Source organism: Falco rusticolus, chromosome 3 (genome assembly GCF_015220075.1).
Source record: "Falco rusticolus isolate bFalRus1 chromosome 3, bFalRus1.pri, whole genome shotgun sequence".
Taxonomy (NCBI): domain Eukaryota; kingdom Metazoa; phylum Chordata; class Aves; order Falconiformes; family Falconidae; genus Falco; species Falco rusticolus.
The window spans coordinates 60,924,735-60,945,532 of NC_051189.1; the positions used below are offsets into that span (position 1 = coordinate 60,924,735).

Here is a 20,798-nt window from a genome sequence, read left to right on the forward strand (position 1 = left end):
CACCTCACAAACAGTATTTCTAAGAGTTGTTCACAGGCTCGAACCAATCTGTTTCTAGTGAATCTCACGCCAACTGCATTTAAATGTTTAAGGTTTTGTTGCTGTTCCTGGTCTTGACACTGCTGATGTAACACCCTCCCCTTTCTCAGCTTCTGAGACCAAAAGTGACTTTCCTTTTAGCCTTCTCTTTTCAAAGCAGATCACAGGGCATGTCTGTTCTGCCTTGTCCCTAACTTCCACTCTGTTATTGGCCTCATAGCTGAATACTTTAATAGCTTTAATAGCTTTACATCCTGTAAAATGCCTTACTATTACTGCAATTTATTTTGGTGTATACTTCTATAGGATTTAATTCTGCACAGCGTTTTAGGATCCTGTCTTTCATGCACTGCATACTGCATGTGCCAAATAAAGAGGCACTGTATTGCACTGCACCTCAAACACACACCAGGAATCTGGCTTTCAGGAAATTGTTCTTGCTTTACAACATGAATCCATAAAGCCCTAGGAGAATATTAAATTTGTAATACAATGCTGTATTTAAAACAAATCAGTTACTTTTCAAAAGCAGTGTATCAAATAATTTGTCTTGCACTACAGAATACTGTTTTCATTAAAATATCTTATCAAGATCAGCAGGAGTATATTATTTGTCTGTATGAGATTAGTTCAGGCACCTTTAAAGATGTTACTGAACAGCTCAGACAGCCTCTAGCAGTCAGAGTACTTAGGCACTACTCAATGTGAGAGGCAGACAGAGAGAATCAAAGTACCTTCAGCAACACTCATAAAGTCATGGGTAGTTATTTCACTACGTGGCATCAGCACACACATGTTAGCTTAGACGTGGAAACCTTCCCATGTCAGATCTGTATTACATACCATGCAGAGTGATCCTGTTGTAGTGTTAAAATGTGTAGCGAGATGGACAAAGTAGGACTGGATTATTACTCCTCTGACTCCTGACGCCTCTGATGACACCCCATTCATGGCAGAAATGGAAGTCATATAGAAAAAGCCTATATGCAAGATTTGTGTGCACTTCAGCTCTGAGTTAATCTAAGTGACATGCTTGGAAAGTAATTGCCATTAAGAGACAGGATTATAGTAAAAGTAGTACGTCAGTAACACTTAAAAATACAGCCATTTCATTGCAGATGTACAATTTCTGACTGGTTGGGTCACTCTTAAAAGAATGTTTAATTTCTTTTTCAAACTGGCAAAATAAGCAAGCATATGGTTGCAATCTTTATAGCGGTTATAAGGAATCCAGAATTTGCAAGTTTAATTTGAACTGAAGCTTAAATGATTTAAAGAGACTGAAATTTCAGGCAGACAAATGGGTTTATCTGGCCTGCAGTTCAGTTCTGGATGTGCAGGGACTCGCCTGAGATAAAGGAGGCAGCAGAGTTCCCTCTGCGGTTACATGAACCAGGTGTCCCTGGGACCTACACTGTGGAGGCATGAGGTCTTCCTTCTCCTGACCTTCCTCTTCAGCTACAGTTTCCCTGCTACTGCAGGTTACTCATTTAGTTGTTATAGACAAAACAAGCCTGTGTGAGTACCAGGACTTTCAACCCCGGCGTTGAAACTCAGGCATGCAATTCAGCTAGCAGCCGCATGCTTGTGAAGTTCACGCTAATGGTGGAAAAATCAGCTAGGCACAAAAGAGAAGCCATTTGAAGTTTCACTTGCTCACTGCCAACTAACACAAAGTAGCCCACAGTCTGAATATTTCTGAACATAAATGCCAGGTGTATCTTCTAACAAACTGCCTTTATGATTGATTTCCCAATTATTTAGGGACTCATGATTATTTCTTCTCATTTCTGCATGGTGGAGAGGAGGCCTGTATCACTCATACGGGGCTTCCTTACTTTTTCTGACTCGCGCCAACACTTCAGGATGAATATATGAGCATAGATATCTTCAACACAGATCCAGCTGGAAAGACTGAGAGTGGTATCTGTCCAAACCCAGTCCATTACTGCTCTCAGCTCAGTCAAAAATGGAACCAGGCGGAACCTGAAGGGAGACCACAGCAGATAACTCATCAGAAATGGGGGATCACATTGAACAAGCACAATAAGCATACATATGACAAGAGGGAGTATTAAGTCAATGTTAAAACACAGTTTAATGGGAGATTTTGCAGCCACAAATAAAATCATATCCTGAGATTGCACTGCTAGTACTGATGTTTTGGGGGTGGTATCTTTTGCCATAGCTCATGTTCCTCTAGATCTCCTTGTTGAGCCATGAACACACTTTTGCATCATTATGCCCAGTAATTGTAATCGAGCCACTGACAGAATAGTATGAGAGAGACATTCTTGTATCCCCAAATCCCTCTGACCTGTGAGCAGAGCAGAGGAACATCCTTTCCACAGGATGGTGAGGATTTGTTTTATACCTCCTTACACCAAGTGGTGCACAGCTTTTTTGCAGTAGGTGGGCAGTCCTCAGCTGCCGATGGAATTGGGCTTTATGAGTCAGGGTTAAGCAGCAGAAAGAGGTGAGCTAACAGGAAACCAACATGCATATAGCAGCTGTTCAAAACACATCATTCCCTTTAGTCCCACACTTTTCTGCTTGGCCAGGTCACAAAGACTATTTCATGCAAAGAAACCTTTCTTTTGTAACTTTTCCTAGTGGAATGCAACAAGCCCATACTGCAAATATTGGAAAAAGGCTGAAATTACTCCAGCTTTTTCTGTGAAATATGTATATAGTTCTAACTGGCTTAATCACAACATCATGGTAGCAGCATAAATGAAGGGTGGGGTATGCCTCACTAACACTACCTTTCACTCTGAGGTGATGCTGTGCCTGTTACTTGTTACCTGTTACTCCTAACTCCCGGAGAGTTTCAAATGTGCAGCACTTCTCAAAAGATACACAAAGGAAATACTTTTTGATGCATGGCTATTATTTCTTATGTGTACTGTCTTTCACTTTTTTCCTCTCACCCGCTGAGGTAGACCTTGTAGACCTGCTCCAAAGATCTCTTTGGGATTTGATGCCTTACTGCTTTTTAGGACTGCAGAGCAAATAACATTACCTGTTTTCTAGTACAATGTGTGGCCCCTATCTCTGTTCACAGAGGTGGTTTCTTAGAAGTGTTAAAAGTGTCTTCCATATGGGCCTGAACGGCTGACTGCTGTGTCAGGCTTCTAGATGCAGAGTAGGAGACCGATTTTTCTGAATTTTGCATTCCTGAAATTGATTTTTTGTGGACTACAGGGGACATATGGCATATACTGAGTGTCCTGTGCAAAATTTACTGTCTCATTTCCAGCAGCCTGTGAAAAGAAGTCATGAATAACCCCAGCATCTCATGATAACAGATCAAAAAAGAAAGGAGGAGGTCAGTAGGTCTAGACTTACCCTTGAAATAAGAACAGGTTGACATAGTTATAACTTTTGGTGAGGAAGTTACCAAGAACACGAGTTGGATATCCGCAGCGTATCTGATATGCTGATAAGCCAAAATAAACGCATTTCACAAAATACCAGAGCTGGGCAACTGTGTTCTGGCTAAATTTCCTGTAATGGAAAAGACAGATAAAGGGAAATGATGAGTTTTGTATCTGTGTATGACCAAATTAGCTTGAAATGTTTTGTGCTCCTAACAGTTTTCCTTTCCTGAGATCCTGTGAAAAGCCCTTGCAGGGTTTTTTTAATCCACTGCAGGGTTAAAACAGTATTTGAAAGACACTGGATGAGAAAGTGTATAAACAGCACCTGTTGTGGCTTCAGGGTGACAGGAGAGAGACTGGGAATAAGCTTGCCAAAGACTGAGGTCTCTGGGGTAGTGCAGTCTCGCTTTGGATGCTGAAGGTGCCTTGCTGCCTGACACAGGCCAGCCTGCCCTCCGACCCCACCACGGCGCATCCCTCTGTCAGCCCGGGGGAGACACTGCTTCTCTTGGCTTTTTGGAGGGCTGGCATCTGGACAGAATCTAGACAGTTTTAATGGCTATTTGTGTTCATGGGGGCACCTCAAAGGTGATGAACTCATACAGGAATCTAAGCTGGAGTGACCTCTGAAGATCATCTTTTTCAGCCTCCCCTGCTTGAATCAGGTTCAGGGACCTGTCCTTTTGAGTTTTGAGTATCTCTGAGGATGGAGACCCCACAACCTGTCTAGGCAACCTGCTCCAGTGTTGGATTACTATCATGGTGAAAAGATTTTTTGTCATACCTAACTGAAATGTCCCTTTTTTCCACCCTGTGGCCTCTTGTCCTATCTGAAAAGAGCTTAGCTTCTTCTCAATGCCCTCTTTATTAGGTAGCTGAACACAGCTCTTCCCTTCCCCTTCTCCAGACTGAACTAACCTTGTTCCATCAGCCTCCCCCCACATCACGTGCTCCATCCCCCTGACCATCTTGGTGAACATGTGCCACTTCTGACTGCAGTTCAATAGCATGGTAGAACTGCAGGAGATGCCCTGTGATGGACATGATCCAGTATTTTCAATTATTTCCTGCAAAACTGTTTTCATTAAGAAATTTTCAGGGGCTTCTAAGAATCAGCCTAACTTAGAAGGAATACAGGAGGTTTCTGATGCAGATTTGAGATCAACAACTTGATATAAATTTCATAAAAGCACAGAAAAAGTCAAAATTGTTTTATTGCCTTTCAAGTGACCAAAGCAAGCCAAAAGTTTCCTATCAATTCTCAATGCACATTAGATAGGAGATCCACTTGAAAAATGCATTTTTTTCCTCAAGTTGAGGCACAATTACTACTGCATTGAGGAAAAAGAAAACATTTGGTTGTGAGAGGAAATGAGACCTTCCAATCTGTCTTTATACTATGCACCTATTTTGTTTTTTTTCCCAGTAAAATTACTTGACTGTTAATGAAGTGTAATGTGTTCAGGTGACACACTCAATTTCCCTGTACAGTCAGTGGAGCGAGGTAAATACTTCAAGGAAATTTAAATCTTAAGAGAGGAGTTATCCAAGCACTAGAGAGTGAACCTTAACACCTCTGCAGTGCAGACTGAGGTGACAACTGCCTTGAGCCATGCAATGAGCAATGTCAGATTTTGAGTGTGAACCTGACCAGGCACGTGATACAAGATTTCACACAGTGGGTGACCACCTCCACATCACCTCCAGAGCCATCTGGCAGCAGCAGGGGAGGAGAACTGCTCTTCAGAAGAGACATGGGTTTTAGACACTCCTCAGTCTAACGATATTTAAATCCACATTCACACATTCCAGGAAAGTGATATAAATTACTCTGAGAGAGACATTTTCTACTCACTCTTCTGAACCAGCGTGCAGCAGTCTTGGGAGTAGAGAACCGAATCAGAGGCCAACATTGTCTCAGCTGAGGGCTCTAATCACTCAATTAGAGGCAACTTCTCTTTCACCTGCTTGCATTTTAGCCTAAGTTGAGAATATTTCTGTATATACTTATATAATTAATTCTTCCTCAAACTTATGTTGGGAACAGTTATTGCTGTGGAAAGGCACTCCAACATTCTGCTTAGAAATGAGACCAAGAAGAAACCTGTTCATGATTCCAAAGCTTAGCTATAGCCACCTCAAATTTAGATACAAACAACTTGGTAGAGCATCAGTATTCAACCCATATTGTGTGATTATAAGGGTTATACCTTTCTGTCACTCCAGGCAAGATAAAGAACATCCAGAAATGTATTCCAAAAACAAGGATGACCTGGAAGATGACCTTTCCCATAACAGTCTTTTTGAGGTACAGTGCTCGATCTACCACCATGGTACCAAACTGAATAAGCACCATCACCAAAAATGCCTCCGGCACCTGGTCCTCTGATAATGAAGAGGTGATATCTGCTGCTGCAGAGTGTTTCTGAAAAGGAAAATGTAACAGAGTGGTTGAGGAAGGGAGGACACTCACATGATACTTAGCATCTACAACATGTAAATCCTACTGAGGATTTACAGATAGATGCCTCTGTGACATACCCCAAAAGCCCAAAATCCAAACACAATGATGATGAAGTCCACTGTATCTGCGAGGAACATCAGCACATACACATCAGTCACTGCACTGTAGTCTGGATGAATGAGATTGTAGAAAAACTGTCTGATGGGCACATACACCTGGAGGGTCCTAAAACAACATAGACCACAATGTGATTTAACAACACTGTAACTTGCACTGAAGAAAAGAATGGCTGGGTGTGATATGATTAATGTTTCTAAAGATATCTAAGATCTACTCTGACAGCCTTCACAGGGCTCCACAGAAACCAGTCCCTTGTTCTGATTGCTCCTAAACCACTGTATTAGCGTTTGTTCAGTAGAAATACACACAGCTAACCAAGTCCACACAGAGTACTCAGCTTTTTTATGACTTGGAGTGAAAGCATGCACATACAATGAACTGTATACGTACCCATTCGTCCCCTTGAATTAACAGAAGTAGGAACCTGCTCTCTTTAAAATGATGTTTTACTGCTTTACTGTTTGGAACCTCCCCCCAGACCCATGCAACTCCTCACATTGCTCACTTTTTAATTGTAAAGGCCTTGGCTTTGATCATTTGTTCACGAAACTTTTCCATAAGAAGTTCTTTTCTAGATTTTTGCTTGATGCTTAACACACTGCTTCCTTTCTGACTGCTGTTTCTTGTACTGGTACTTCCTGAAAAAAGAAAGGGAGGGAAAGGGAAACTAATTCAAAATCAAAGTTTAAATACAAAACCCAGAAAGTAATAAATCTTGAGATTTCCATGCCATATATGAACCCCACATTTGAAAGAAGCTTTGAAATGAATTCTTATGTTTTTCCAATACGATAAAATCTTGAAAACATCCAAAGGTAAAGGTTTGATCACTGGCAGATCAAAACTTGATTAATAACTCTAAAAACAGAAGACTAGTGATAAAGGCAAGTATTTGATTGATCTGACAGTCATCTCAATTGGTTACACATACATTCAGGCTAGAGTGAGCCTGTACTCCTTACGAGATGGGATAGGTAACCTGTTTCAATATACCCAATCAAAACTTTTTCTCACTTCAAGTATTATCAAATGTAGATATGAAAAAAACATATGCTTTGCATTCCCTCTAGAAGGAGATTATGCTGAACCAGAAATTCTGGATCTGGGCCACACTGAGCATTCCTTTCCCAGCTTTTGTATAATGTCATTTTAAAAACATAATGAATCACAAAGTACGGCTCTCCATTTAAACTCTAAGAAAGCTTGGAGTGTGTTCAAACATGAAAATAGTTCGGTTCGTATCCTATTTCCTCACTGAGGAGCAGCAGCATTCAGTAGCCTCTGGGATCTCCGCAGCAACTGGCATAAGGTTTCAGCAGGATGATCCTATGGGAAATGAGCATTTGGTCTTCAACTCCCCGAAATGCCATGACATTTACCTCTCTTAGATCTGTGTGAGGAGAAGCTGGACCTGTGCGAAAGCTGTGATACACTGCTGGAGCTCTTCCTCCTGATGGCGGTCTGCTGTTCGGGGAAATGGACATGGATGGATTCCACTGATGCTGCAAGATTGACAGATTTCAAAGAGGCAGAAGAGTCTCTCCTGCCTCCTGTCAGAGAGAGCTCATCATCAGTATCCTCTTTATTGCTGGAGCTGTCTCCTTTCTCATCTTCATCCCATAATCCGTGACACTAGTCAAAAAAGAAGAGAGCATTCCAACCTTGTATTTCTGTCACAGTATTTATCACAGGCATTGCTAAGCTCAGTCTTGTGTTCGCAAGGGGGAAGAGAAATTCATCGTGTTGGGATATCAGAATCATAGAAACACCTAGGTTGGAAAAGACCTTTAAGATCATCAAGTCCAATTGTAAGCCTAACACTGCCAAGACTACCACTAAACTGGGTTCCTAAGTGTTGCATCTACCTGTCTTTTAAATACCTCCAGGGATGGTGACTCAACCATTTCCCTGGGCAGCCTGTTCCAGTGCTTGACAACCCTTTCAGTGAAGAAATTTTTCGTAATATCCAAGTGAGTGACTTTCCTATATCACATGCATGACTAAAAAATTAAAACAAAAAATTAAATATAAAATAAAAAATTACATGAACTCAGATTACCTTTAATATGGATCTGTGGAAGAATAAAGCAAGGAGCTGAACAAGATCATAGTGCACATAACCCTCTTTCTTCTCGATGCCAATAATATTGGGCGGATGGTAAGGTTTATCTTTTGTGTAATCCACATATTTATTCCAAGGAAAGAAGCCAAACTGGAAGAAGTACTTTATGACAATGGCCACCTGTTCAGAAACACAACACACTTGGGGTGTTTTATAAGCATGGCAGATATAATAGGCTCATGACATTAAGAGGGGAGAAATTACTACTTTGTCAGCTTTATGAGAAGATAAACAAGTACATTCATTGCTACAGAGGAATAACAGTTCACATTTCCTCAGTAATAAAGTCAATCAACATTTACCAGAAGACGATGTTCAGTGGTACCTGAGATACTGCAAGCAGTGTATATTGTCTCTTGATTAGCAATTACATGGTAGCTGTTTGCAGATGCTCTGTTCTTGTGATAACTGCTTTACATGCCAGGAAGACTATTGCTCATTTCAATTAAGAAAAACATAAATGAGACCATTTCATACCACCGAAGTTGCTGAGGACTTTAGCAAATACTTATACTAATATGAAGGTCCAAAGGCCCCTGATCCTAGACATCAAATCCAGAAAAGCAACCATGCAAAGCTTACAACTTAACTTTTCTGTTAGATGTGGGGTTGAAAAAAACAGTAGCATACCTCAGTGTAGACAATGGCTGTCATCCAGAAACGTTTGCTTGGCCGAGGAACAGATAGCATGGCCCAAAGGAATATAAGGATGGGAAGCACCAGAGTTATCATGGAGGCAGAGATCATGTGGTTAAGAATGATCACAAAATAGCACACCATTTCTGATCGAGCCACCAGCGTATTGTACAGGGCATAAATAAGAAGCAAGACTCGAGGCTGACCAACATAGAACTTCTCTGACTCCTCCAGCTCGTCATCATGAAACATCCTGTGAGGAGTGAGCACCATAAATTAAATGAAAATTCATTTCACAAAAGCTGCTTTTTAAATCACTATTTTTCCTTTTGAAAAACTATAAAATCATGCTGTGGAGTTCAATTAAAAAAAAAAAAAAGGGAAAAAAGATAGGATTTGCTACTATAACCAAATAGCCTTATTCTAAGCTCAGAAAACAAGAATTTCAGGCAAAATAACTAGAAGCACTGTTCTGCTGGTTTTTAATTTATCCAGAGAGTTGGCTTGGCCTAAGAACTTCTACCAGTACTGCTTTCCTACAGTTGCCAAACCCATATATCTCATGTAAATCACACCATGCTGGTGTGGCCCTGTCTGGATTCATATCTGATTTATCAATAGAGATGAGAATTTGGAGAAACTCCAGAGGTCCATCAGGAGATGTACATTATGAATAGTCCTCTGACATAAGATTAGAGTGTAATAACTGCCCTTGAGCATTAGATGAGCCCGATCTTCTCCCCTTTACCTAATTCAAATAAATACAAAAGGCAGCAAGAAATCATTACATGACTTTCACATACATTCACAATTCACTTTGATTTTCATAAAGAGTGCCCTGGCCTGAGAAGGGGTCTCACAAAAAAGCAAAAATGACTATGGAAAACCAGAAGAAAAGACATTGCATCTACAAAGTCAGATCCACACAGCCTCTCTCTCTCTAGCAGTCAGGCTGAAAGGCATTTCTACAGTTTAAGATTTCATCCTTGCACTCAAGGAAGCTCTCCCTTAGCTGAGTTAGGCCAGAAAGCAGAGGAAGAAGAGCAGGAGCACCATCCCCACCTCCGTGCTGGTTGTGCTACTGAGCAGAGTGCCTGAGAGGCGAAAAGAGGAGCAAGCCTTATGAAACTACTTAGCTAGGTGGTCTCTCTGCATAGTCCTCAGCTCCTACTGGCTTAGAGAAAAGCTCTGCCAAAGGTCAGAGTTTCCTTTACAGTAATCAAAAATAATTAAAGTAGAAACATTTTCCCAGAGAGCCCTGGAGGAAACTTATTTGAAATCACAGATGCCTAGAGAAGAGAAGCCCTCTCCACAAGGGATGTTTAGAAAAGCCCTTGACCCCATGACAATTGCAGCACAGAAATCTGATGCTAATTGGAACAATTAGGGATGGTATCTAGGGATGAAGTGGAGATTCTTTCCAACATTTATTTGAATAATTTTAGAAATCTGTAATTAGAACAGCTGCACAGGGAATTAACTTCTTCCCTTAAATCAAACTTAGCACAAGGTCTGTATCAGAAACTGTAAGCTAGTTCTAAGACAAAAATCCCAAAGTAAATGACAAAACTTCACAGACTGGGACCAAGAATTTTTCCCTGTTGAAGGTCCTTACTTGTTGAGAAGCAGCTCACTAGCCGTTAGCTCGTGTGTCAATGGAGGGAGTATCGTATCGTTAAGTTTGTCTGTCCGACTGTCGTCTGGGCTCACCATCATGAGGCTTTTACCAGCTGAGTCATCTGGGGAGCCAAAGGGAAGGTGTTCAAAGCTGACAGCTTTGCTATAGGAAGGTGGAGCTTCTGCATTGCTATCCACGGTGGAGTACAACGGCACATCTGTATCAGGAGTATACGCAGCTCCTTCTGAACCCAGGCTATAATCTTCCACCTCCTCTTCCTCCGGCCTTGATGCAGGATGAGCTCCTTCCTCTTCATGCTCCCCTTCTACCTCCTCAATGGTTTCTGTTGTCCCCTGACGAGAGTAGAGCATGGTGACCTGTGTAGGTTCACTGTTGGGGATGAATGGAGAGAGAGGGAGTTGAGGCTTAACAGGCTCACCACCAGGCAAAGTTTGTTAATTGTACCTTTACGTAGACAGCTGAGCAACCCCATCACATTCCCAGGCCTTCACAGTTCATGAAATCCGGTAGAAAATGTATCATTGTGATCTCCTCTCACACAGATTACCCTAAACGATGTCCCAGTGAACTCACAGTGATTCACTCTCACACCAGCAAAGGGCAAACTAATATCATCATCAAGAGAAACTACACTAACTTTCTGAAAGTAGTTCAAACACATTCTGACCAGAATCAGGACTTACTGTTACATCTACTTAAAGCATGCTCCATGGTTAATGACAGGCAGCCATTGGGTTCTTTCTAAACATGGTGCATTTCACCACCACCGTATGGATGCTTTATACAACTGGAACATGAGCTTAACACACACATCAATTCTGATTCCAAATAAAAGAACAAATAAATTGCTAACATGGAGAAATACAATCTAGATTACAAAACTGTTCCAGGAACAGGGTATCTTGCTTACCTTTAGATTGCCCTATGTTCTTCCATACAGTCTTCATTTTAACTTACCTGCCTGCTTTTCTTCTCTATGTACCTATTTTCTTTTTCAATTGTTCTTATTCACTCTGTTCAGTTCTCTGCTTGTTCACCTTGGTTATTCTCAGTTTTGCGTGCAGTCACAGAATCATAGAACGGTTTGGGTTGAAAGGGACTTTAAAGATCATCTAGCTTCTCCCATGGGCAGGGACACCTTCCACTAGACCAGGTTGCTCAAAGCCCCATCCAGCCTGGCCTTAAACACTTCCAGGGATGGGGCATCCACGGCTTCTCTGGGCAACCTGGCCCAGTGCCTCGCCACCCTCAAAGTAAAGCATTTCTTCCATATATCTAACCTAAATCTACTCTCTTTCAGTTTAAAGCCATTCTCCCTTGTCCTATCGCTACATGCCCTTGTAAGAAGTCCTTCTCCAGCTTTCTTGTAAGTCCCCTTTAGGTACTGGATTGTCACTACAAGGTCTCCCTGGAATCTTCTCTTCTCTAGGCTGAACAACCCCAACTCTCTCAGCCTGTCTTCATACGAGAGGTGCTCCGGCCCTCTGGTCATCTTTGTGGCCCTCTTCTGGACTGTCTACAACAGGTCCATGTCCTTATGATGGTGGCCCCAGAGCTGAATGCATCACTACATAAGCATTTTCTCTCTTAATGCTCTGTGCTCTGCAACAATCTCAACTGATGTAAATTCACGCAGCCTGATGACTCCAGATGGGAATCTGGACACCGTAATTTGAAAAATATTGTCTTGGCTTTGCTTTCACCCTTTTAATCCTTCACAAGTATTTCTTCACCTCTCCCCTCAAACATCACTCTTCCTCTTTTTAGCCTCCATTCCAGTCCTTCTCCATAAGTTAGACAACAGGCAATAGTCTTTTGTTGGCTGCATATTCTTGTATCTCAACAGGGATAAAACCAGGTTTCACATAGCTCCTGTGAAATGAATGGGGCCATGTTTTCACCTGAAGTATGACCTTTTACAGAAAACTGGCACTGGCAAAGCCAGCTGGCCCTACCATCTCCTGCTGAAACTAAAAATGAAGTTCCATCTCTTTTTCTTTTACATCGCTTCTGAACTTATTGTGGCTACCTTAGATCACTTTATTTCTAGCAGACTTTTAATTAGAACATGTAACACTACTCTATTGTTAGGATGTGTGTTTCGATGAGTCATGGTAGCACTCATTCTGGTTAAAATGCACAAAAGCACAAAATCCCATCATTTCAAAACCAATCAACACCAAAAATTTGTAAAACACTTTAAATGCTGAAAAAGAATGATCTAATATGCCATAAAATTTCTTATTTATAACACTAGTTGATACACTGTTTCCCAATGTCATATAAAACTCTGGGTGTTACCTGCTAAAAAGTGAGCAAATGGGTCTGAATAGTTCTCTCTTGCACTGGATATTGATATTATTCTTTATCTTTTCATAGCTGTTTCCCCTTTTTTTAATTCTAACACCTCACAGACTGTAAATCAATGGTAAAGTAATGAAAACATATTCAGCAATCTTTCCTATACAGGGGAAACTAAAAACTGAAAGAACAAGGCCAACTGCCTATCTTAGTTTCTAAAATTAGACATTGAAGTCCATATTTAGGATAACTGATTAGCTGAGAAACTTCACTTCCAGCTTCCGATTCTAATATGAACAACCATCAGCTTGATAACTCAGAAAATCAGACTCTTTTCTAACTGAATAAACACAGACTTTAGCCTGGTTTTAGACAGCCAGCATAATGTAACGGAAGAACTTTTAAAAATATATGAATTAAGGATGAAAAACAAACCAAAACAAAAACCAGAGTAACAAGTGAAACAGCAAGTGAGTCCTACATTATGACCCTGACTTTGAACCTCAGAATTGTGCCACAACACAGAAGGGAGTAAAGCTTCCATTAACCATGCAAACCACTCTGTACACCACGTATCTGCAAATGCAAATTTATGTACACTGCAGTAAGTATAATGGTATGGGTAAATGAGTGAACAAAGCATGCATGAGTTAAGCACCTTGACACTATACTGCCACTGTCAGCTGATGAGGAGGACATATCCATGCTCTGCATTTTACGAAGCCTAGGTCGAGCGCGCTCACTTGTTTTAGGAACAGTGTCTGGTCCATCTAAATCATCAAGGGTTGACTGCCTTGAGAACAGCATGGTTGCTTCAGTGTAGCAGCTAGCAGCGCAAACAGTTATAAAGACAGTGTTAAATACAAATGATATTACTATACACATGGTTCAGTAAACAAATATGCTTGCCATGCAGCAAAACACTGACACAGAGAGAAAACGTTCAGAGAGAAGATAAGGATTTATTCAGAGTCACCATGTAAATACATTGCTATGCACAGATTTCTCATGGTCGTATTCATATAGGGGCTATAGAAGGCTAAACCCCACCTTTTTACTACTTAAAGTGATATGAAATCAACACAATGCTCTACACGCTTTCCAGGAGCACCAACTTACATACGTGAGGAGGTTTCATTTTCTTTGCTCCCCCCTAAGTTTCCAAATTCCACAGAAATGTTTTGGGAAGTGACCTCCTCTGGACTAATTCTATTTTATTAATGATATACTGTGCTGAATTTTTACACAGGTACAAGCCAATTTCCTAAAAGAGCTCTTAAAACTGAATAAGCTTATATTCCACAAATAGAAAAATAGCTGTCAGACATTGGCTAATCCTCTTTCCAAACCAAAGAGCCAAATAGGGTAAGTTACTTAGCCAGTAGATGCATGCTAAATATAACCTGCTCTGCATGGGATGGCTTTTATTTTGATATTTAGTAGTAAATCCTGATTATTATTTCCAGAAGATTTCATTTATTTCAATCACAGCTTTAAACTATTTCAAAATTGGTAACACGCATCTCTTGAAAGAACAGATATAATAAACCCTTATCTCCTTTCACTTATCAATACAACAGGGCACCAGAGACATACACCATACATTGAGCATTTCTGTGTTACTGGAGAGAAGAACTGGACGAGTTATGAGAAAGGATGTACATAATTAAATACAAGCATATAACAGTAACAGGAAAGAAGCAAATACATTAATGACATATGGTAGGTAAAAATTATTTCTCCTGTAAAAATCTTTCGAAAACACAGATGTCTATGAAATAATTTGAGGTAACTGGTGTTTTAACACATGCAATGACCTGTCTGAGTCTTTCAGATAGAATGAGAGAAGAAAGGACCCAAAATGCAGGATTCACACCCTACTTTTCTTCTTTGAGTCCATCTGTGTTACACCTGAGCAGTGGCAACAGGGGATTTGCTTCCTTGAGAAGCATTATGTTTGTCCAGGGGCACAAAGAATTGGGAAAGAGGTCAGAAGGGAAGGGCAATGGCGTTTTCTGTGTTACTTTGGTCTTGCTAGCTTGAAGTGAGGAAAAAACCCTGGTGGCATGAAGGGACAGTTTGCAATTATTGCCTTAAGAAAATTGAGGAGGAAAACAGTGAAATACATGGAGCAAGGAAGCAGTTATTCTTAGGCCTGCACTCACTGATCGCCTCTGACAGAATGGGGTGAGGCTAAAAGCACACTTCGGTCTTTGAATAGAAGAAAAGTATTACCAAGATACCAAAGGTATTGTGAAATACTTTCCTTAAACAGTATTAATGGCAGGGGCACCTCTGTCCTGCCAGTTCATTTGGCCAAGACCCTTTAAAAGCCACTTCATTATTTCAATGTGTGTGCAAAGGCACACAAGCATCCTCCAGACAAGACCTGGAGGGCTGTCTGCATGGCACAGGGTTCTGATGAACCAGCAAATGCTGCTTCCTTTAGGAACAGGAGGTCCACCCTAGAGGCTTGATTCAGCAGCATGGAAATCAGTCGGAGCTCTGAGTTACTGACGCCAGGGGGTCATGAGAGAGGAGGTGTCCCTTTGCACATATACCTGCGGAGAACAGCCAGGTTTTGTGAGGCTTTGGTGCTAAAATATAAGGAGATGGCAGCAAGTAGGCAATCCAGTTTTGCAGATTACCTTTCTGCCTGTGTGCCACAATGTTATCCATGATATTTTACATCTCAAGGGCTGAGTTTATTCTTTTCAAGAGCAACACCTCTTAATAAGGTGTTGAAGTATTTTAAATGCAGACATAGTTCAAAGGGAACCTTCCAAGGGCCTTAAGCAGAGCAGCTGTTGAAATCAAAAGTTGTACTTGCCCATTCATACATTTTCAATGGAAGAAACATATGCCAGCTGCCCTGCAAAACATGTAAGTTCTGACCCAGGTCCCAGAAAAATCAAAGAAAAAACATACATTAATCCCAACACATAAAAACATTTGCCCAGATGGAGTCCCTGCCATAATCTGGTTTAAAGCTGTTTTAAATGAAGAATGAATCATCAGAAGAATTATTGACTGAGCAGCTGCTCTGTATCCTTGACTTTCAGGAGATGTGTATGAGATGACACCTGTAGCACAGTCTGTATATTCTTTATGTACTTTAGCAGCATGCTTCCGAACATGGAGGAAATGAGAACACCAATAAAGTGCAGAGATTTACACTTGGCAAATCTGATGTTGACTCAGTCATTGACTATCACATAAATTTAATCCAAGCATATCTTCCTGAGTGACTTTTCAGATTTGTGTCTCTGGAGACCTTGAAAAGCATTAGCTTTTTGTAATCATTCAAGGACTAGATACTTAAAATTGAGTGTTCATTAAAAGCCCTGAATTCAAGTATTTTACATAAAGTTGATCAGGTATCCATTTCAAATGGGGATATATATAGCAGAGATGTTTTTATCCTTGGTGAGCGGGAAATTTCTTACTTTATGACTTCCTTTTTCTAAACAAATTTACCCTTCCCAGAGAGTTTATTAGTCTAAGTGATGACTTACAAATTTTTCTAGATTTTTTTCTGTCTGTAGGCTAGTCACTGACTGGCATTACCTTTGTAAAGTACTGTACTCCCCACACCTGTAAGCAGAAATCCCAAACATTTCCTATCATTCAGCCTCCTAAATCAGACTCAGATCCCACACCAAACTGGGACTTTCATTTCGTCCTCTCCTCTGCCTCCCAAGGTAAACGTTACCTCTCCAGTACTCCCTGCCTATTCACCCATCTGGTGAGGGAAGCACAGATGAAAAGTGGTGTCCATAAACACCCTGACTGCACTTGCATGTTCACTCTTACAGGAGGGCCAGGGGCTCCCAGCTGCAGCTCCTACAAAAGCCTACACAAAGGTAGAGTTGGGAACTGAATACACTATTTGTGATGTACAAAAATGAATACAAACTGAACTGGATACAAAACCTTGGATATCCTGAAATCTGACTTAGGATCTTCATCTAGCTGTTATTCATAATTATAGGCAAAGCCCCATAAAGGCAGCCAACCAGTTTTAGTAAGTTCCCAACCATGTTACTGAAATTCACAAGCTGTTTAACGTAATAAGCAGTTCATCAGTCACATGGAAACAAACAGCAGCGAATGTTCTACCATGCTAACTTCCTATCCCTTTAGGTGGTGCTCCTCAAAGTGCTTGTTAAAGATCAACATCACTTGTCTCTTCCTGGCCCATATGAACTCTGCACTTCACCTTTAGGATATGTAAGAGTATTCATACATAAAGAGAAACCAATTACATTACAAATACCTCATTACACCTCTAGCTATTGCACAGAAAAATGACTGAGAATCAATGATAGCCCTGGTAAAAGAGAAAATCCCACAAAGGATACTCTGCAAACTCTTTTTAGAGCTTTATCTAGGATAAGAACAACATCCCTCAATAAGACTTACAAGGATCAGCCCTGAACTTCAGAAGAAATGTGCGGTTCCTGCAACTGGTCAGGAAGGTTGTTCTCTGAAAAGACAGTGGTCAGAGTACTGAGCAGACACCTACAGTAACTCCTGTGCTGAGTACTGAGGAATATGTATTACTGTACTGGAATAGCTTCTGTGCCTCTGCAGCCCTGTGTACTTCCACACAGGCCCATCCTACTCCTGGATCTAATTGCCACTACAGAATATTGTGTAGGGCAATCAAAGAAGGATAACCAGAATGCTGGTTAGAAACTTTCTGCCCCTTCATGAAAGTTTTCCATTGCAGTCCTAGATCCATGATCACAGGGGTGCTTTAGATTTAATTACTTGCTTTTATAATTACTGGAAATCATTACTTTGAAATGCAAGATGTCTCCTTCTCTTGTTTGGGCAATTAAAAAAAAAATCGCTCAAACTCACATAGAGTTTAAAGAAATTTCACTTTTCTAAAAAAGCTCATAAGCACTTTTGTAATCCCAGGAAGAGACATGCAAGGGTGCCCCAATAACCAGATGGCATTATCATTCCACCAACAGACCCATTTTTGCTTCCTCTAATTACAGGTCATTATTATTATTATAGCAGATGTGTACAATTTGTAAATACTCTCAGTGCAAGAATATTTGATTGTTCATTACCAGAAGGAGAATTTGAGATTAGAGAAATCAGTCATAATCCTGCCTTTGCTATAGGTCCTGTGACATCTTCTAAGGAAATGGCAACGACAGTAATGCATGTGAAAGATCTAACTTTTTCTGTTGCAAAGCAGCTCCACAGAATCACTGAATTCTCTGAGTTTGGAAAGAGATTTTAAATGTGTAAGTATGCTCAAAGCAGGATGACAAATGGGTGGTTATTCCGAAAAAAAAGACACAAGTGTAGCTCAGCACTTGATACCATCTCATCAAAGAGGCAGAATTTACACATGTAAGCTCCAATATTTGTCTTTCTTTTTTAGAATTTACTTTGGAAATGGCTTCCCTTTGCTTTTAGTCAAAGTTCTTGCTAACGTGGTTGTATAATAATGATAACTTCTTCCATCAATAGTAAATACTGTGATCAAAAAACTATTTAATGAAAGCAGATGGATACTACTATTCCTTCTTTAGGTGAGACCAAACTTTGTGGAGTTAAATTCTGCCCTGCAAATACCCAAGTGGCTCCAGGTAAGGTGGTAATATAATTTGGCTTTACATTTTTCTCACGTCATCTGACTCCTGTAAAACTTTGAGACAAAACACAAAGGTGTTTCTTAGTTGGGTAGCTAGCCATCAAGGAAGATTTGCTCGGTTTTGTTTTTTTTTTTTTTTTTACTGGAGTGAACCTCTCAAAGGCCAGTGCTCACCCTGAGGAGCAATTTGTGAATATTTTGTTGAAGCATAGTACTCACAGGTACTCTCTTACACTTGTTTTTCAGTAACATCAGAAAAGAAGACAAGCCCTCATTATTTTCAGCCTGCTAACATCTACCCATATGTCATTAGTAAAAGCTAAGCATAATTTTACTGTACACAGCAGCTACTGAGTTTGCTGAGAGTATCAAACAATATGATACTTCCACACTTCAGAGAACAAGAGAGCAGAATGCAATGGATTATGAAACAGCTGGATTTCCAAAGCCCTCCCTCCCTTTTCCCCCTCATGTTGGACAACTTCTGTAGTATCTTAAAAGTGAAGAACATAAAGGACATGGTGGGAACAGGCTGTCTCTATAAGAGAAGGAAGTTAATGTGTTTGCCTCTGTGCATGGAGAAGTAGGAGCATGCAGTAGTTTTGGCAAATGACTTGATGGCATCTGTCCTCAGAAAAGGATGAGGAAGGCAATTTTCCTGAACAAGTATGGGTATTTGATCCACAAACCGTGTAGCTCTGCTGGACTGTAATCATAGTAGTTTGGACACCAGGCTCTTCAGATGATCTTTGCCCCGTGTGTATGACAGGGTGTGTATGATTTTGTTCTCTCAAATCCATAACCTCTCTCAGTGCAAAGCCTTTTTTGATTTGTGGGCAACAGACAACAATTTATTTTACAAAGACAAAATATTTACAATGAATGAACGTTCCCCAAACTCCACGCCTGAATTCACAAAACAGTATCCCATAAAGCACCCTTAAGAGGCTCTTATTTTCCATTACTTTTTACAAGATTGGAACCCCTGTCAATAACTCCTAATTCTAGGGGAAAGAGAAAGCAGCAGGGTAGTCATGCAGTGGAAAAGGAGTTAGTCCAACAACTGAACCCACCTGCAGAGGAATACTAACGTGAAGCTGAGTTTTTACTACTAAAATGGCATGGATAAATGAAAAAGTGGATTCAACATCAATTAGAAAGTTCATCAGTACTTAGACATTATCTAAAATTACATCTACTGCATGATCCCTCTATCTTTAACAAAATAAAATTAAATCGGTACCTGGAGATACTGTCACGAGAAGCTGCTGAATCTAAACTATCCATTCTTTCAGGTGCTTGCAAACCAGAAGCTTGACCAGGATTTTTATCAACTGAGTCCAGTCCTGACTCCTTTGAAAGTTTCATCATGTGGTTCTGGTAATACATATGGATGCTCTCCCGTGTTGGAACATTTCCCTGTGGAAGAGAGTAGACATAGAGGGACATGGTAGGGGGGAGGTATATTCTTCAAGGAACTGGTTTCTTCTGTTATTTGGCAAGGAATGGACTAAGAACTGTGAAAACAGTTTCCTAGTGAATAATAACCTCCCACTAGTAATTCCTTTTCAGAGTGCAAGTCAGATTCTGACTTAAATTACCATGGCACAAAGAGCTGGCTTTTCAAGCAAAACTGGAGCAATGCAAGCAGTTTCAGCCTATATATAGCCAAGAAAACTCTGCCAGGTGGACTGCAGATCATTCAGCGTGAAAATGAGGTGTGGGCTGGGACCATGACTCAACCTGTACTCCAGCAACTTTTGAGATATCTCTTTCAGATAGCTTCACTGACTCTAAGAACAAATCATACATCTTATTAATGGTCAGTAGCAGTTGTTTTAAACAGAAAAAAACCACACCAAAACCCAACAGGTCATGTACAAACTGTTCTAGATTGTCATTAGTGTCCCAAAATAAGTATTTATTCATGAAGTATGGATAGAGTTGGAAAACTGAAAAATACACTGAAGACCTTTACTCTTTCCCTGTGACTTCAAGATCAAGCAAGTTCATGAAAGGGTGGTTTTATTAACTGTCAGCCCAGATCTGGGCACAGAATCAAGTCTTTCTGGCTATGACATTACAATCAGAAGTCTAAAGGTGTGTCACACGAGAATTCCTGAGAATTCCAGTTTAGACGGAAACACATCCAACCATTTCCCTAGCAGTTGCATTGACTTCAGAAGATACACTGAGAGAGAAGATTGCTGCACTTGAACAGTGAGACTTACAGTGAAGCCTTATGCAAGGACTTTTCCCAGCTAAAATAATAAAAGCACACAAAAATACTGCCCATATTTCCTTTATTAATATTATTAGTTACTATTATTTCAAGTCTGGTCCTCTACACTACCCCAAATCTAAAATTTTCAAAATCTGAAGAAAAAAATATCTTAAGAACAAAATCTGAAACTCAGGGTTTTAAATAGTTTTGTTTGTATACAAACTGTGTTGCTTCTGCAGTAATAAATGTTTGTACC

General features: G+C 40.4%; 1 protein-coding gene across 13 annotated transcripts in view; it reads right to left on the reverse strand.

Moving 5' to 3' along the window:
* The window catches only part of PIEZO2 (piezo type mechanosensitive ion channel component 2), a 315,013-nt gene that overhangs the window by 12,270 nt on the left and 281,945 nt on the right, over window positions 1-20,798 (reverse strand). For 10 of the 13 annotated variants that reach the window (XM_037380196.1, XM_037380199.1, XM_037380202.1 and 7 more), the window contains 11 exons: window positions 19,562-19,737; window positions 13,360-13,527; window positions 10,377-10,769; window positions 8,756-9,014; window positions 8,063-8,245; window positions 7,383-7,635; window positions 6,509-6,641; window positions 5,961-6,108; window positions 5,630-5,844; window positions 3,388-3,546; window positions 1,878-2,025 (listed from right to left, as the gene is read on the reverse strand). In XM_037380196.1, coding sequence (XP_037236093.1) covers window positions 1,878-2,025; window positions 3,388-3,546; window positions 5,630-5,844; window positions 5,961-6,108; window positions 6,509-6,641; window positions 7,383-7,635; window positions 8,063-8,245; window positions 8,756-9,014; window positions 10,377-10,769; window positions 13,360-13,527; window positions 19,562-19,737 — 2,235 coding nt within the window. The remainder of the gene's footprint in view (window positions 1-1,877; window positions 2,026-3,387; window positions 3,547-5,629; window positions 5,845-5,960; window positions 6,109-6,508; window positions 6,642-7,382; window positions 7,636-8,062; window positions 8,246-8,755; window positions 9,015-10,376; window positions 10,770-13,359; window positions 13,528-19,561; window positions 19,738-20,798) is intronic. The other 3 variants (XM_037380206.1, XM_037380207.1, XM_037380208.1) reach the window with 1 other exon arrangement.